Source organism: Salvelinus sp. IW2-2015, linkage group LG1 (genome assembly GCF_002910315.2).
Source record: "Salvelinus sp. IW2-2015 linkage group LG1, ASM291031v2, whole genome shotgun sequence".
Taxonomy (NCBI): Eukaryota; Metazoa; Chordata; class Actinopteri; order Salmoniformes; family Salmonidae; genus Salvelinus; species Salvelinus sp. IW2-2015.
This window is the reverse complement of record NC_036838.1, coordinates 21,607,610-21,624,370: the sequence shown is the minus strand read 5'-3', so window position 1 is coordinate 21,624,370 and position 16,761 is coordinate 21,607,610. Positions and strand designations below refer to the sequence as shown.

At 42.9% G+C, this 16,761-nt stretch overlaps 1 protein-coding gene across 2 annotated transcripts; it reads left to right on the top strand.

Moving 5' to 3' along the window:
• The first annotated feature begins 46 nt into the window (after positions 1–46).
• LOC111962444 (evC complex member EVC) lies at positions 47–15,736 on the top strand. Of its 2 annotated transcripts, none has more exons than XM_023985543.2 (20): positions 47–457; positions 742–855; positions 1,266–1,352; positions 1,734–1,957; positions 2,100–2,184; positions 2,516–2,614; positions 2,736–2,873; positions 3,161–3,322; positions 3,658–3,874; positions 7,230–7,378; positions 7,616–7,714; positions 7,801–8,013; positions 8,358–8,467; positions 8,721–8,934; positions 9,324–9,539; positions 9,924–10,059; positions 10,363–10,465; positions 10,836–10,962; positions 11,261–11,351; positions 11,671–15,736. In XM_023985543.2, exons 1-20 carry the CDS (start codon positions 272–274, stop codon positions 11,769–11,771), a joined length of 2,871 nt encoding a protein of 956 aa, XP_023841311.1. In that variant the 5' UTR covers positions 47–271; the 3' UTR covers positions 11,772–15,736. The 2 variants fall into 2 exon arrangements, with proteins under 2 accessions (XP_023841311.1, XP_023841302.1); XM_023985534.2 differs by having other exon boundaries at positions 2,736–2,900.
• Positions 15,737–16,761: the final 1,025 nt, after the last annotated feature.

Here is a 16,761-nt window from a genome sequence, read left to right as displayed (position 1 = left end):
TCAATGATTGGTTGAATAGTCCGTCTGTGAAACATCGAATCTGACTTCTACAAAAAAATTGTTTTGTTAGTTACCYTGTCATACCTCAAGTTATTACTTTTCCACCATACATTTTTTTAAAGTAACTTTTACGGTTGTTTTCTGCAGATTAATGGTTTGCGGTCTTTGTCCATGACCAGTTTGAGTTGTTGTCCTGATTCTTTRTTTCAGGCGTAGAAGAAATGCGCATTTTTCGTCTATTTTCTTCCTTTGCACCCGGGAATTATCCAAAATGAGCGACCACGATACGATTAGGCATCCTGATTGCTCAAATGATGTCTTGGTTCACTTTGCAGAATCTCTGCACATATTTACAGGATTATTGACAGTGGCCACTGTATGTGGTTTTTTTTCTGGAATCATAGCTGCAGCCGTTCTGTATGTGTTTTGCCTGAAGCCTATGCTTCTAACTCGACAAGTAAGTTTGTAAAGGTGTTTATTATAGGTTTGTATTAGTTAGTGTTATAACTCGTTGTTTGGATAGCCAAATAACTTAGCCACCTGCATGACCAAATTGGCAAAAATAACAGCAATAATCAATAACTCTGCCGTCATAAACTCACTATTTGACAAGCATCAGCATACCATTAACACGATTTATAACTGTTTAATAACTGAAGTCTATAGTCCTTTRGAATAAACCCAATTCAAAATGACCCCATTCTAAGGGAGTCCTAACTGTCTTCCATTCCTTTCCACCAGGGCTATGATGCCAAAAGACTGTTTGAGGGAGACGACCAGGATAGGGAGAACAACCACAGTGACTGTGTCAGCAACAGCAAGAAGGGTGTCCAAAGTGCCACTACCATTGAAAAAGTAAATATATTGTATTTTAGTTATAGATATAGAATATTTCAGCACTATAAAAGTGCCTTAGTGTGATAGATATATTGCAAGGTAGGTAACTTACACTCTTCGAAAAAATAGCTCCAAAAGGGTTCTTCGGCTGTTCCCAAGTATAACCCCTTTTGGTTCCAGTTCGAACTATTTTGGGTTCCATGTAGAACCCGCTGGGGAAACGGTTCTACCTGGAACCAAAAAGGGTTATCCTATGGGGGACAGCCAAAGAACTCTTTTAGGTTCTAGATATTAACTTATTAACTAATAAGTTAATTAACTAAGAGTGTACAGTATGTGTAAAGAAAAGCTGATTTGGCTTTCATTAACATTCACCTGACTTCATTAACATTTTCCCTAATAATTCACTTTGTTTATTCCTTTACCAGGAAAAGAAGCAGCCACCCGTGAACAGCGATGTGGCTGCTTTTGCATCACGGGCAAAGGTGGTGTACCCCATCAACCAGAAATACAGAGTAAGATCATCTATCTGTTTATATTACAGCCTTCCTACCACATGTAACCAAATCTATCCAAATTGGAACACTAATTGCAATGTAATTTTGCCTTTATTCTGATAGTTCAGCACAAAAACATATTTAGATATTTGTTCTGTACCCTTTAAAAGCAGTCTATGGCTGAACTACCCCTTTAAAGATCTAATCTGCATTAGGCGTAYCAGTGCCACTGTTCGGCACCAAAGACTTTGTTATTGTGTTTGTTTTGTTGATGAAACGGAGGTGAGGAGCGTCCAGGAGTGTGGTAAAAAAAAATGTCCACTACATATTCTGCTGAAACATCTGGCAAACTTTGACTTTGAGGTGAACTGGCCCTTTAACGTCACATCCCAACGTCAGCCCTTAGCGGATGGAGCCTCCAACCCCTCACTGCACGAGCACTCCAAGCTGCCTGTCCTCCCCAATGGAGAGTCCTCGTCYGGCTGTAGCGGGGATTCACTGAGCCAGGACCAGGACAACGACGACAGCAGCCAGTTCATCTCCTCCTCACTGGTCCCCAAGAGTCTGCAGAACGAGAGCTTCACCAGGGTGGCCCTCTACCCCCACACGCTCTCTCAAACAGGGTGAGCTGATGGGGAACAGACATTTCAGTTCATTAAAGTGCTTGCTTCACCAGGAACACTACTCTTATTTGTCTGTGTATGAGGATGTCATATTGCTGAGTTTKTAAGCTGTGTTTGTAATGTAATTTTGTTACCACTGTAGTTTTGAGGGCAGGATCAGCCTGTATTGTCTGGCCCTGCAGGACGTGCAGATACACTGTTCACAGGTCCTGGAAGAGAAATGTGTGGTGGGTGACCTCTTTCTTTCATCACACAGTAGCAAACAATTGGGTAGCACATTCCATGAGCCAATGAATGTATTATGAGTGCCTATTATCTCCTCATATTGCATTATACGACTTTACTGTAAGCTTGCGCACATTCCATGAGCCAATGAATGCATTATGAGTGCCTATTATCTCCTCATATTGCATTATACGACTTTACTGTAAGCTTGTTTTTAAGTTAATTTCCATTGATAATATGACAACAGTACTAGTTTGCTAAAATGTTGTGTGACATGTTGGTGTGTCCAAATCTCAAGAAGATTTCTCCCTTAACTCTCCCATTTCCTTGTAGCTCTTTCTCCAAATTCTCAGAATTATACTCAGCGGRCGTTTTCCCAAGGATAAAAAGGATTCAGCTTTTTTCACCAATGTTCTTCTCCTGCAAGAAAAGGTACAATCTTAATCCAAATCCTAGCATGAGATGTGCATGCGTAACATGATTTCCCACAAACCTGCTTTTAAATTCTCAAGTAAGGATTCTGATCTTTATTGATTTTCTCGTCTCTTTGTAGGAACTGGGTTTATTAAAGAAAGAACTGTCAGCCAGCCTGTTTTCCTGTGAGAGAAACAAAGATCTAAGTTCAGATCCTTGTACCCTGGAGGAGATTGAAAGAACTCAGAAAGATCTACTGGAGCACGCGCTTCAAATGGTACGCAAATGGTACGCYCTTCAAATGGTACGCGCTTCAAATGGTAACCAAGTCGACTAGATCAAAAAGCACGACCAAACCTTTGAACCGCATAGTGTGTAATTCACATTATACAAATTGAACCGCCAACATTGAACCATATTGTCTGCTCTAGAAAAGTAACATATGATTTCACCGACAATGCAATTGCCAGTTTGATGGAAAAAATCTTAGACGTTTATGGGGAAACATTTTCTTTAAAAACTTGGATGTTTGTGGATAAACTTGAAGTATGTCTATCTCCACAGACCAAGGGCTTTAGCAAGCAGGTGGAGGCCTTCTGCCAAAGCCTCCTGGGCAGGTCCAGTGTTCTCCCCAGAGATGAGGCCCAGGATGTCATCCACACCCTTATCCAATGTCTCCTATTGGTCGAAAACCAGCTAACTGAGACTCAGGCGGCAGACATGAAGGTGAGATATAAGAACAAGAAACATTTAAGGATACAGGACAAAGAAGTAATTTTTTACATAAAAGTAAGGCTTTTTCAGAACTTCTCCATTTGCACCCAAGGCTTTGTACCTTTAATGAGGTTCCATGCATGGCCGCTGTTCTACGTGGATGCATTACACGTAAAAAAACWAACAAAAAAACTACAACATAGAAAAGACAAAAATGTAACACATAAAAAATTATAGTATGAATTATTGTCATACRTCTTAAACCTGTCTAATCTTCATGGCCGATAGGGTCTATTTATTGATGAGGGCCTGCATCTATCTCGCTCTTTCCTCTGGCTCTCTCCCAGAGGACCCAGGAGAAGCTGCTGTGGTGGGAGGAGCTGAGGGGTGTGCTGCAGGCCAAGCCGGCCCTGCTACGGCAGGAGGTGTCCCTCAGACAGGACCTGGTGGCCCGAGGCCTGGAGCAGCTGACCAGTGACGGCCACCTGACCTTCGCCACCATGGAGAAGACCCTGGCCGAGCTGCAGACTGCCCTGGCCGAGGGGCTGCAGCACTGCAGTGAAGGTGAGTCATGTTGCAGACGCACATGCATGCATGCACGAGCATGGACATACACAGACGCATGCACACACACATGCACATACGCACACACACACACCACCTACATTCTTAGATAATCTATAAGTAGTGTTCCCCTATATTCATAAATCATTGCTGCCACTCAATAAAAAAAAAGTAAAATACTGTTTGGGATGGTGAAACTTTTTCAGTATACACTTAAATGACTGAAACCAGATATAAAGTATGTAGGAAAGGTAACGGAGTTATATATTTTTAAATAAGATCATCTTTGAGAARTTACAATCACCAAAATAAAAACTAGACAGTCAGGGAGTGTAAAATTCCAAATATGTCATGGAATGGAGCCCCCATTGATTTTGTTATAATGTTTGAGTCACCCAGATAGCATAAGAACATGACATAAGCCATTGTAAAATCAAATCAAAGTTTATTTGTCATTTGCGCCGAATACAACAGGTGTAGGTAGACCTTACAGTGAAATGCTTACTTACAGGCTCTAACCAACAGTGCAAAAAAGGTATTAGGTGAACAATAGGTAAGTAAAGAAATAAAAACAACAGTAAAAAAGACAGTGAAAAAACAGTAGCGAGGCTATATACAGCAGCGAGGCTATAACAGTAGCAAGGCTTTATACAGGCACTGGTTGGTCGGGCCAATTGAGGTAGTATGTACATGAATGTATAGTTAAAGTGACTATGCATATATGATAAACAGAAAGTAGCAGCAGCGTAAAAGAGGGGTTGGGGTGGCACACAATGCAAATAGTACAAAACCGGGTAGCCATTTGATTACCTGTTCAGGAGTCTTATGGCTTGGAGGTAAAAACTGTTGAGAAGCCTTTTTGTCCTAGACTTGGCACTCCGGTACCGCTTGCCATGCGGTAGTAGAGAGAACATTCTATGACTGGGGTGGCTGGGGTCTTTGACAATTTTTAGGGCCTTCCTCTGACACCACCTGGTGTAGAGGTCCTGGATGGCAGCTTTGCCGCAGTGATGTACTGGGCCGTACACACTACCCTCTGTAGTGCCTTGCGGTCGGAGGCTGAGCAGGCAGAGATGCAACCAGTTAGGATGCTTTCGATGTTGCAGCTGTAGAACATGTTGAGGATCTGAGGACCCATGCCAAATCTTTTTAGTTTCCTGAGGGGAATAGGCTTTGTCGTGCCCTCTTCACGACTGTCTTGGTGTGTTTGGACCATTCTAGTTTGTTGGTGATGTGGACACCAAGGAACTTGAAGCTRTCAACCTGCTCCACTGCAGCCCTGTCGATGAGAATGGGAGCGTGCTCAGTCCTCCTTTTCCTGTAGTCCACAATCATCTCCTTAGTCTTGGTTACGTTGAGGGTCTCTGACCTCCTCCCTATAGGCTGTCTCGTCGTTGTCGGTGATCAGGCCTACCACTGTTGTGTCGTCTGCAAACTTAATGATGGTGTTGGAGTCGTGCCTGGRCATGCAGTCGTGGGTGAACAGGGAGTACAGGAGGGGACTGAGCACGCACCCCTGAGGGGCTCCAGTGTTGAGGATCAGCGTGGCAGATGTGTTGCTACCTAKCCTCACCACCTGGGGGCGGCCCGTCAGGAGGTCCAGGATCCAGTTGCAGAGGGAGGTGTTTAGTCCCAGGATCCTTAGGTTAGTGATGAGCTTTGAGGGTKCTATGGTGTTGAACGCTGAGCTGTAGTCAATGAATAGCATTGTCATGTAGGTGCTCCTTTTGTCCAGGTGGGAAAGGGCAGTGTGGAGTGCAATAGAGATTGCATCATCTGTGGATCTGTTTGAGCGGTATGCAAATTGGAGTTGGTCTAGGGTTTCTGGGATAATGGTGTTGATGTGAGCCATAACCKGCCTTTCAAAGCACTTCATGGCTACATATGTYAGTGCTACGGGTCTGTAGTCATTTAGGCAGTTTACATTGGTGTTCTTGGGCACAGGGACTATGGTGGTCTGCTTGAAACATGTTGGTATTACAGACTCAATCAGGGACATGTTGAAAATGTCAGTGAAGACACCTGCCAGTTGGTCAGCACATGCCCGGGGCACACATCCTGATAATTCATCTGGCCCCGCAGCCTTGGGTAGAAGAATTGAAGGGAATTAGCTTTATAACTGCACATTTTCTCTCAGCCCCATGGCAAAATATTTAGAATTGCAGGAAGTTTGCTTTAAAATAGCAAAATGTTGTCTCTGCGGCAAATACTAGGGCCTCTAAAATGTTGTGTCAGAGACCACGCCAWTGGCCTGACACACATTATTGTTGCCGCGCGCAAATAGCCAACCGCTGAAACGAAGAATCTGGTTTGTGTTCAAGAGTGACCTCCCTGAATTCAATATCAGGTCAAATCATAGACATTAGGAGTGTGTTCTTAAATTGCCCCCGGTGTCTCAGAGTGCGCTCTGGGACGTTCTTAAATGAAGATCATTCAGAGCGTTTCTCTTTCGGGGCGAAGAGTAGGGTTGATCAGAGCGTTTTGACCTTACCACGACAGTCAAGCTAACTGGCTAATGTTGGTTAGCTTTCTAGCTACTTCCAGACACAAATGAGAGAACACCACACTCTGACCATTTTACTAGCAGAGCTGGTTATACTGTTTTCATGTTATCTAGTGGGTTAACCACTGTACTGGCAACAATTACATTGAGTCTTTTGCCCAATGTTTACTGACACAGGCCACTGGTGCTAGGTCTTTCGTAAATTCATGAATTATTCCGCGCTCTGGCACTCTCAAACCAGAGTGCTCTGATACCGYAGTAGATTGCCAGGGTGAATTTACAAACGCAACCTAGATGAACATTCTATTTGATGTGAAATGAGTACCCAGAGGGCACAATTTGGCACATGATGTCATAATGACGTCTTTGTAACCAGTTGTGCCCACTAGGAAGTTGTGATATTATCTAGTACCCTGCTGAACTTCCCTCCTGAGGAATATGGTGGTAATCTTCCAGTATCACGTGGCCTAGTTCCTCATCTTAAATTAACTGGCTTCTTAAAATGTTCAGTGCCCTTTCTCCATTACTAAAAAGAGTAAATCAAACAAATTAATAGTGATTATTCCTTGAGTGCACTGTTGTAACCAATGCGAACCGCACTGTAGTGACAATGAAATATAATTGTATGGTTATGCCATTTTGACACGAGTACATTTTGTAGTAATGTAGTTTACTACTCAACTCTAAATGATAAATGCGGAATGATACACAGAAGAATTAAGTGAATTGTGTTAAAAGAAAACGGGTCAAATTCTGTGCTAAATCAGCAACTTAGTGTAGTAACATTGTCATTTACATATAATGATGTCAATAAATCAAAACTACATGTAATTACATTTTTTTTATATACAGAATGCAGGATAAAGACCAAGGAGATTGTGTATGAAAAGTGCAAGAAGATCGACTCCAAGAAAAATAAACTCCTGAGGACTCACGCAAAGGAGAGAAGCCGTGTCCTGGATTCTGCACAGACGCACAGCGACCTCCAGGAATTTGTGAAGGTCAGTATCTCTCTTTTAGTAGGCTCATTCGTTCCCTGTCGTGTGTCCAGTGCCACAACAATAGTAGTAGTAACGGTACTGCTAAACTACTTCTCTATTCACTCACTTCACTATAAAAATCGAATTTGGATAAGTACAAACTCTGTSTATTATGGTTTTCCAGTTCCATTACATTACATTGTTAATTGCTCCTTATAACTGTATGCTCCGGTTTAGCAGTTCAATTCTCTTCTCCAGGTGTATCAGGAGCTGCTTCTGAAGCAGAGGAAGCAGAGCAGTGACTTGGAGCTGCAGCAGGATGGGAGAGTGGCAGAGGCAGTGTGTGATCTTTGGAGGGTAATAATGGCATTTCACCAAAATCTGTGCAGTGCTAATTCAACTTATTTTCTAATGGAAAATAACCCATACTTTTGTGCCTCCAGAGGCATCATGCCACCTGGTCCAAGAAGCTGGGAGAGCTGGCCAAAGACATCTTCCTATCCGCTCTCCCTGCTCAGCCCCAGTTGTCCACAAACCAAGGCCAGAGGCTATGGCTGGATCTAGATGGTGACCTGGTTGCACTGCTGCAGCAGGCAGAGTCCAATACCAAACGGCAACTGGAGGGTGTACAGGCTCAATTGGAGCAAGATGGACAGGTACTGTATACATGCTGCCGGACCCAAAAATGTAATGAATAGAGCTGACTCGATTCCCTATTCTACATGACAGACATCATATCTGTTCTACTCAATGCATCTTTATCTGGACCTTCTTTAACGTTGCACTCTTCTGGACAAGCGCCAGGTTACACTCCTGGGTCATATTCGTTAGGCACTAAATGGAAAAAAAACTTTATGAAATTGGGGAGGTAGTACTATTAGATCTGGTCCAGTTACAACCGATTGTTTATGCTTTCCGTTTTAAAATGTTTTGCTATGGTGTGCCCTAATGAATACGCCCATTTTTAATACTGTATTTCTGTATGTTTGTCCTGCTCTAGGTATGGTGTGAGGAAGCAGCCCTGGTGCTGGCCTGCCTCAGACACCTAGGTGAACAGCAGCTGAAGATCCTTAGAGGCATGGTGGTCAGACAGAGCTACGTGCTTAACAGGTGAAGCAGGGGGACCTCTGGCAGGTGGAAATGCATAAAAAAATACAGTATTTCATATATGATCTGAAATCTATTTGATTTTCAATCGTAAACATTTTATACACTCTAGCACATCTGACAAGCAAAAGCATGGTTTAAAGTGGCACAGTGGTTATCATGCCTGGTACTGTACAAATAGGATGTGTAGGCTTTTGTTCCAGCACAGAACTAACACACCTGACTCAACTAACGACCAATCCCTATTCTATCCCAGCCATGTGGGGATGTTGATTGAGAAGAAACAGCACCTCCTGCTGGTGGCGGTGCAGAGGCACTTTGTGGCCAGACACTTCTGTCTGAGGGTCTTGAAGGAGATGAGGTTGTCCAAGCTCAAGGTGCTGTCTCAGAGTGACTTCAGGGCCCTGCTGGCTCTAGAGGACCACACCCAGACCCCAGTCAGACCAACGCTCCCCAAAGCCCAGCATCAGGTCCAGTCACACATTCACTAACATTACATTATAATACATTCTACAAAGTGAGAAGATGAGGCTTGTTTTGACTAGTGTTTCTCAATGCATTCCTGGAGAGGGATGCACATATTTGTTACAGCCCAGCAGAAACATGCCTGATTCAACTGATCAACTAATCACCAAACCCTTGATTAGTTGAATCAAGTGTTTGTGCAGAGCTAGAACAAAAAAGTGCACACTGTGATTCCCCCTAGAAATGAAGASAAACTACTTTAAAGGCATACAGTAAATAGAGACCCCTACCTGTCCTTCTTGCTCCACCTACAGCTCTTTTTTAGACTATCAATATGTCACCTTGTCACTGTGGTCTGTCAATCACCTCCCTCTGTGTCTTGGACTGCCCACAGGAATCCAGTGCCAGTGTTGCCGAGAGGCACCTGGGCCCGGAGACACTGCTGATTGGCCACAGCTTCCAGCAGGAGTTCCTGTCGGAGCTAGAGACGGGAGCGGAGCTCCTGCAGGCCAACGCCCAGCAGCTGGTGGGCCACGCCCTCAGCCAGAGCCTCTGGCAGCAGATGGACCAGGCCCCTCCCACTAGGCCCCAGCCTGACCACGGCAGGAAGGTAATGGAGCGYCTGGCCTCATTCATAAACAACCTCTAGGCCCTACCCCCTAAGACAGACATGGGCAAACTAGGGCTAATGTGATCATTTTAGATTATYACGAAAACCAAGTATAAATTATGGTGGATCAATGCCAGTGGAGGCGGCTTAGGGGAGGACGGCTCATAGTAATGTCTGGAATGGAGTCAATGGAATGGTGTCAGCCACATGAAAACCACGTTTGATACCATTCCATTGACTCCATTCCAGCCACTATTATGAGCCATCCTCCCCTCACCAGCATCCACTGACCTAGGCCTATGTATTATTTTTAAATACCCCCCCCCCTCCTTTTTTAATCTATTTTCTATCTATTCTAATTGATATTTATTTGGGTATGGGTAGAGCCAGTTGACGGAGGTAGCGTCAGAGAGTGTGTACGTGACCCGGGATTCCCTCAGTGCTATGGTCACCAGCTACTACTCTCAGATCCAGGACATCACCAAGGGCCTTCAGCAGCAACACCCTAACAAGGCCAGAGGTGAGATGAGCAGGTGGCGATTTTGGTCCGTTAGTGCTAATTCTATAGTAAAACTACAGATACTATGAATGTGTGAGGGACCTTACAATCTGTTCACTGAAAAACGACACTAGAAAGTCATCGGTTCTACTGGCAGAATCGTGGGCTGTGTATGTGCAATGTCGCCGTTGATTGGTGCATTGTTTTTTTGCAGCAAGCTGTGCGCTATCTCAAACCTTCACATAATCTTCAATTGATTGAATTGGGGGACCTAAGTTAGTAATACAACTATCACTGTGGTGTTGTGTTCTGTCCCCTCCCCAGAGGAGTGTGAACGACGAGAGAGCAGCTCTCAGATGAACAAGGCCATACTAAAGGAGCTGGCCAACTGGGGGAGGAAGCCCATGTCCACCGAGTTTCATCAGAGGTACTGTTTACTTTCTCGACTAACTAATTGACTGTTATTTATCCTATACATTTTATTCCCTGCCGTTCTCTCCTACGACTTGGCATGGCAACTAATGAACACGGCATGAAGTTGTCTACAGCAAATTCTGTATGTACAAACCTGGGTTCAAATTGAGCGTTTGATTGAGCCTGCCTGGAGTGCCAGATGGATGGGTTTTTGCACTTTTGTGACTATTTCATTTGTTCTTTTGAGCCAGGCAGGCTCAATCAAGTGCAGCTAAAGTATGAAAGAAAACAAATACTATATGAACCCATGACTAATATTGTAACGGTGTTATACAGAGAAGCGCTCACTCTTTTTCGTTGTACACTACCCACCATGTTAATAGGGTTGAACTGCAGAAGAAGAGGATGTTGGAACAGTATGACTTGGAGCAGGAGGTTGCGTGTGAAACTCTGAGGAGAAGGAAGTTAGCCCAGGAACAAACCATGGAGCGAATCAAAGGACAGTTACAGGTAACAGCTGCCTTGTAAATGCTAATTCACAATGGTTCATCATTATGATCATGTTGATGTGAAAGCAGAGAATAGTTCAGTTTTAACTTCCATGAATCCATGGGAGAGTTGGCAAACATTTCTTCAGTCTTATGTGTAAATATTACTACATAGTTTGTTTAGATAATATAAGTAAAGTCATGGATAATGCCTGTTGTTCATGATTTATATATTAAAGATTGTTTTAATAAATATTTTATGAAATAAAAATACATTTGTATTAATTTTGTATATTGTATTTCTGTGTTTTCTCCATCAGGAGGCAGAAGAGGCCTTCATAGCTAAACTATCTGCCTTAGCTCGGATCCCATTACCCGGCAAAGAGCTCAACACTGAGGATGACATCATAGGTAAGGATTTTCAAGGGCAGTATCTGAAATGGCACACTAGCAGTATTAGTAGTAATAGTACTAGTGACCAGGGCTTTGAAATGACACCCTTTTCCCAGTATAATACATTCCTTTTGACCAGAGCAGAAGTAGTGCACTATATAGAGAATAGGGTACCATTTTGGACGCATACTTGGTATACAGCCCATTATATTTGCTACTGAAAATAGAAGCTATCACAGTTTTCTTGTTTATTTTATGATTATGAATATCCTATGATAGTTTTCAAATAAGAGTGTTTGTGAATATGAATTYCATCATCAATGTCACATTTTTACAGGGGAGGAGGGGAGTCCAACATTGAATCCAACATTGTGGAAGAGGCGAGAGAGGCGGGAGCATGAAACTCTGCTCACCAATCCAACACTTTTATTTTCATGACAGGGAGTGTGCAACTGCGCACTTTAGGAGAAGGGTAGATGATTGGAACACGACTATGTTTATTACCACCTGATGGGGGGGTTGTACTGGGCATTTTTGCTGTTTTCACATGTAATATAACCCTTTTTAATCCTCTTTATGTCCACTGAAAGCAGGCTAGCGATTGCTCTGCAACGCTTGCAGTTAGCCACCGATTCCTTCCAAACCCCTCATTGTTGAGTTGAGATTTCCGACTTGTTGTGTAATGTTCATGTGTAATGAGAATTTCGTTATCAATGTTCATAAACTTCAATTAATCTACTCAGTCTGCAAGCCAGAGTTTGTAAGATTCTGMTTGAATGAAACAGACAAGAGTCCCAGCTTACAATAGTCAAAATGTTTATTCACGAGAGTACTCTAAAATCAAAAATGCAAACCCAGTCTTTATAACACACACAAACAAGTTCAAATCTTAAGCTATGCCTTGCTCAGACAGTCGGTGGTTTTCCATGACACAGATACATTGTTTAATCTGCAACATGTTTCATAATTTTCTGCAAGCCTAACAGTTTCTCTCCTCCACGGGTGGAGACAGAATGTCCTGTAAGGAACACAGTATTACAACTTGTCTGTCGWTAGCTCCTCTTATAATTTGTTTCCCACGTGCACCCTGCTTACATACTAAAAAGGAACAAAAGGTCCTTGTTCTAATTCTGTCACACGGGACTAGGTGGGTGCAGGAATCAGGCGCAGAGAGAGTTCCACTGGGGGTATAGTGCTCTTTAATAAGGCACACAAAATATAAGCCCAACAAATACAGGGCGCGGACATATAACGTGACAACCCAAAAACCACAGGGTGTCAAGTGAAAGAAAGAAGAAAATACACCTCAGCCTACAATGCACACACGTAACAAAATAAAGACAATCCCGCACAAAACAAGGGCGGGTCTACCTACTAAATATAGGGAAGCTCATTAACCGAAAACAACAGAAACACAGGTGAAACTAATAAGACAAAACAAACAGACAAACGAAAAAGGGATCGGTGGRGGCTAGTAGGACGGTGACGACGACCGCCGAGCACCGCCCGAACAGGCAGGGGAGCCAACTTCGGCGGAAGTCGAAATTTCATACAATTATATGGTTTCAGGGTGGAATATTTTTTGTCATTATCTTAACATTACCTTAAACATATAAATAATTTAGTCATTATCTTACCATTACCATAAACATATAAATCATATGAATTTCTATCATGTCAAATGGCCAATGATCACCAATACATTTTATCTATAATTTACCTTCATATGACAAGGATTGAAAAGGATTTGCCAGTTCATTGTCGACTTGATTCATGATGATGACTGGTTGTCTAGCTTGCTAGCTASGATTTTGACKTGATCAGTCCAATCAAAGCTACAGTATATATAACGTACGGCCCAATACATCACTGGGGCCAAGCTTCCTGCCGTCCAGGACCTAAACTCAGCAAAAAAAMAAACGTCCTCTCACTGTCAACTGCATTGATTTTCAGCAAACTTAACATGTGTAAATATTTGTATGAACATAACAAGATTCAACAACTGACACAAACTGAACAAGTTCCACAGACATGTGACTAACAGAAATGGAATTATGTGTCCCTGAACAAAGGGGAGGTCAAAATCAAAAGTAACAGTCAGTATCTGGTGTGGCCACCAGCTGCATTAAGTACTGCAGTGCATCTCCTCCTCATGGACTGCACCAGATTTGCCAGTTCTTACTGTGAGATGTTACCCCACACTTCCACCAAGGCACCTGCKAGTTCTCTGACATTTCTGGGGGGAATGGCCCTAGCCCTCACCCTCTGATCCAACAGGTCCCAGACGTGCTCAATGGGATTGAGATCCGGGCTCTTTGCTGGCCATGGCAGAACACTGACATTCCTGTCTTGCAGGGAATCACTCACAGAACGAGCAGTATGGCTGGTGGCATTGTCATGCTGGAGGTTCATGTCAGTATGAGCCTGCAGGAAGGGTACCACATGAGGGAGGAGGATGTCTTTCCTGTAACGCACAGCGTTGAGATTGCCTGCAATGACAACAAGCTCAGTCCGATGATGCTGTGACACACCGCCCCAGACCATGACGGACCCTCCACCTCCAAATCGATCCCGCTCCAGAGTACAGGCCTCGGAGTAACGCTCATTCCTTCGACGATAAACGCGAATCCGACCATCACCCCTGGTGAGACAATACCGCGACTCGTCAGTGAAGAGCACTTTTTGCCAGTCCTGTCTGGTCCAGCGATGGTGGGTTTGTGCCCATAGGTGACGTTGTTGCCGGTGATGTCTGGTGAGGACCTGCCTTACAWCAGGCCTACAAGCCCTCAGCCCAGCCTCTCAGCCTATTGCGGACAGTATGAGTACTGATGGAGGGATTGTGCGTTCCTGGTGTAACTCGYGCAGTTGTTGTTGCCATCCTGTACCTGTCCCGCAGGTGTGATGTTRGGATGTACCGATCCTGTGCAGGTGTTACACGTGGTATGCCACTGCGAAGARGATCAGCTGTCRGTCCTGTCTCCCTGTAGCCTTGTCTTAGGCGTCTCACAGTACGGACATTGCAATTTATTGCCCTGGCCACATCTGCAGTCCTCATGCTTCCTTGCAGCATGCCTAAGGCATGTTCACGCAGATGAGCAGGGACCCTGGGCATCTTTCTTTGGTGTTTTTCAGAGTCAGTAGAAAGGCCTCTTTAGTGTCCTAAGTTTTCATAACTGTGACCTTAATTGCCTACCGCCTGTAAGCTGTTAGTGTCTTATCGACCGTTCCACAGGTACATGTTCATTAATTGTTTATGGTTCATTGAACAAGCATTAGAAACAGTGTTTAAACCCTTTACAATGAAGATCTGTGAAGTTATTTGGATTTTTACAAACTATCTTTGAAAGACAGGGTCCTGATAAAGGGACATTTATTTTTTTGCTGAGTTTATATACTAGGCGGTGTCAGAGGAAGGCCCAAAAAATTGTCAAAGACTCCAGTCACCCAAGTCATAGACTGTTCTCTCTGCTACCGCACGGCAAGCGGTGCCGGAGCTCCAAGTCTAGATCCAAATGAATCAAATGGACACTCGGACTAACAATTAATCAAATGGCCACCCGGTCTACAGTACATGTACAAATGACCTCGACTAACATGTACCCCTTGTGGTGGCTCATTTCTTTACTATCAAATGAGGAGAGACAAACTTATCACACAAGTCAGAGTTATACTTAAACTWAACCTTTAATAGTGAGAGCTTTGCAAGAGTGATGGCTGGTCGACAAATSACCGTCTCTTTGATGATTCGTTGAGAGCCCCGAYACAAAAGTACAAAGGTCTTTTATAGCCAAGATACACCCCTTCAACCTACATGAACAACAGGTATATAGAATGGGTCACAYGGTTAAGATTTGTATGAAAGATACCTATAATACATAGCAGACAGTATCTGCTGTGTCAACAGTTTTCATTGTATCACCAGTGTCTGGCCCTCCGACTKCAAASTGGAACCATCTCTCCCTGGTACGGTATAGAACAGAAKCATMAACTCATGCTCTGGAATGCTCTTTAGGTTTTATCACCCAAAAGACATCATAAATCTCCTGTCCGTGTTATCTCCCAGAGGCCCATCCTCAGTAGAACACACACACACAATAGTTAACAGAATACTCTATTCTGTTGAATAAAACATCCATTTGATGCAATAAAAGCATTATAACATAATCTTGCAATTTTGCCACCATACCCTGCACACAGACTCGGTACCCCCTGTATATAGCCTCGTTATTGTTATGTAATCTTATTGGGTTACTTTTTATTTTATTTTTTACTTTAGTGTATTTAGCAAATCTGTTCTTAACTCTAGTTCTTCAACTGKTTTGTTGGTTAAGGGCTTGTAAGTAAGCATTTTYCGGTAAGGTTGTATTCGGCGTATGTGACAAATAAAATTTGATTTGATTTTATCTGTGGCCAATGACCTTGAGCCTTCTTGGATGGGCACTTCTAATGTATTTATTAACTCAATTATTTTTTATATATTTTTTTTTTACATTGTTTGGAAACTGATGTGACACTCATTAATGCCAAAATAACATGCAAAACCGCTAAACAGGTGGAGCTCAAAACAGGCTCTGCCCCACCTGCCCTGAATGACGGGTCGCCACTGGAGGGGAAACCAATCCATAAAGTCAGATACTGTATCTACCCTATCTTTGATAATAGCAGAGCAACAACCAAATCAGGGCAATAGCAGGGGTCAGATCGCTAACCCATCTTTGACTCTTATTTACTATTGCTATATATTTATATCTTAACTGTCAATCGGACGGCTGCTGGTCTCCTGCCACTGCCAATAAGCGAGTTTCTCATAGAATGGATAGTAAAGTATCTATTCTATTATTTCCATATCACCTGTATCAAGGTATTATAATTACCTGAAGGAAATGGATGTGATCTGACAGGAAAGRGAATGATGCTTGCATAATTTCAGTWGCAGTTCATTTTATCCTTCATTTGCAGGCTGAGCAAGTAGACTATACAGGGTTCATACAGACATTGGCAAGTCAAATTCAAGTACTTTCAAGGACTTTTTCAAGCACTTCATTGTAATTTTCAAGGACATACATTTTAAATGTAATTGTTGTAATAGCCTTTAGACAAAAACAATGATGGAATTTCTTTAAGAATAATGCATTTTTGGAGGGCCTACCCAATGGCATTATGCATTAACATTGTTTTTACATTCTAAAATATGTCAAAATAATAAGGCCATTGCCTTACTAAATAGATAGCATGCTCCCGACACAAACGCATTAATGAAGTATGTCCATGTGGTAGATAGTCAGTCTTGCTATTTYAGATGTTGAGGAGTTATTAAGGGGTTTTGTATCATGTTTTAAAACGATAAACTGACCAAAAACCGGGTTCCCTTTGTAATGGAACGCGTTGTATGGAAAKCCAAGTTGAAGCCAACATTCGATGTTGTCTT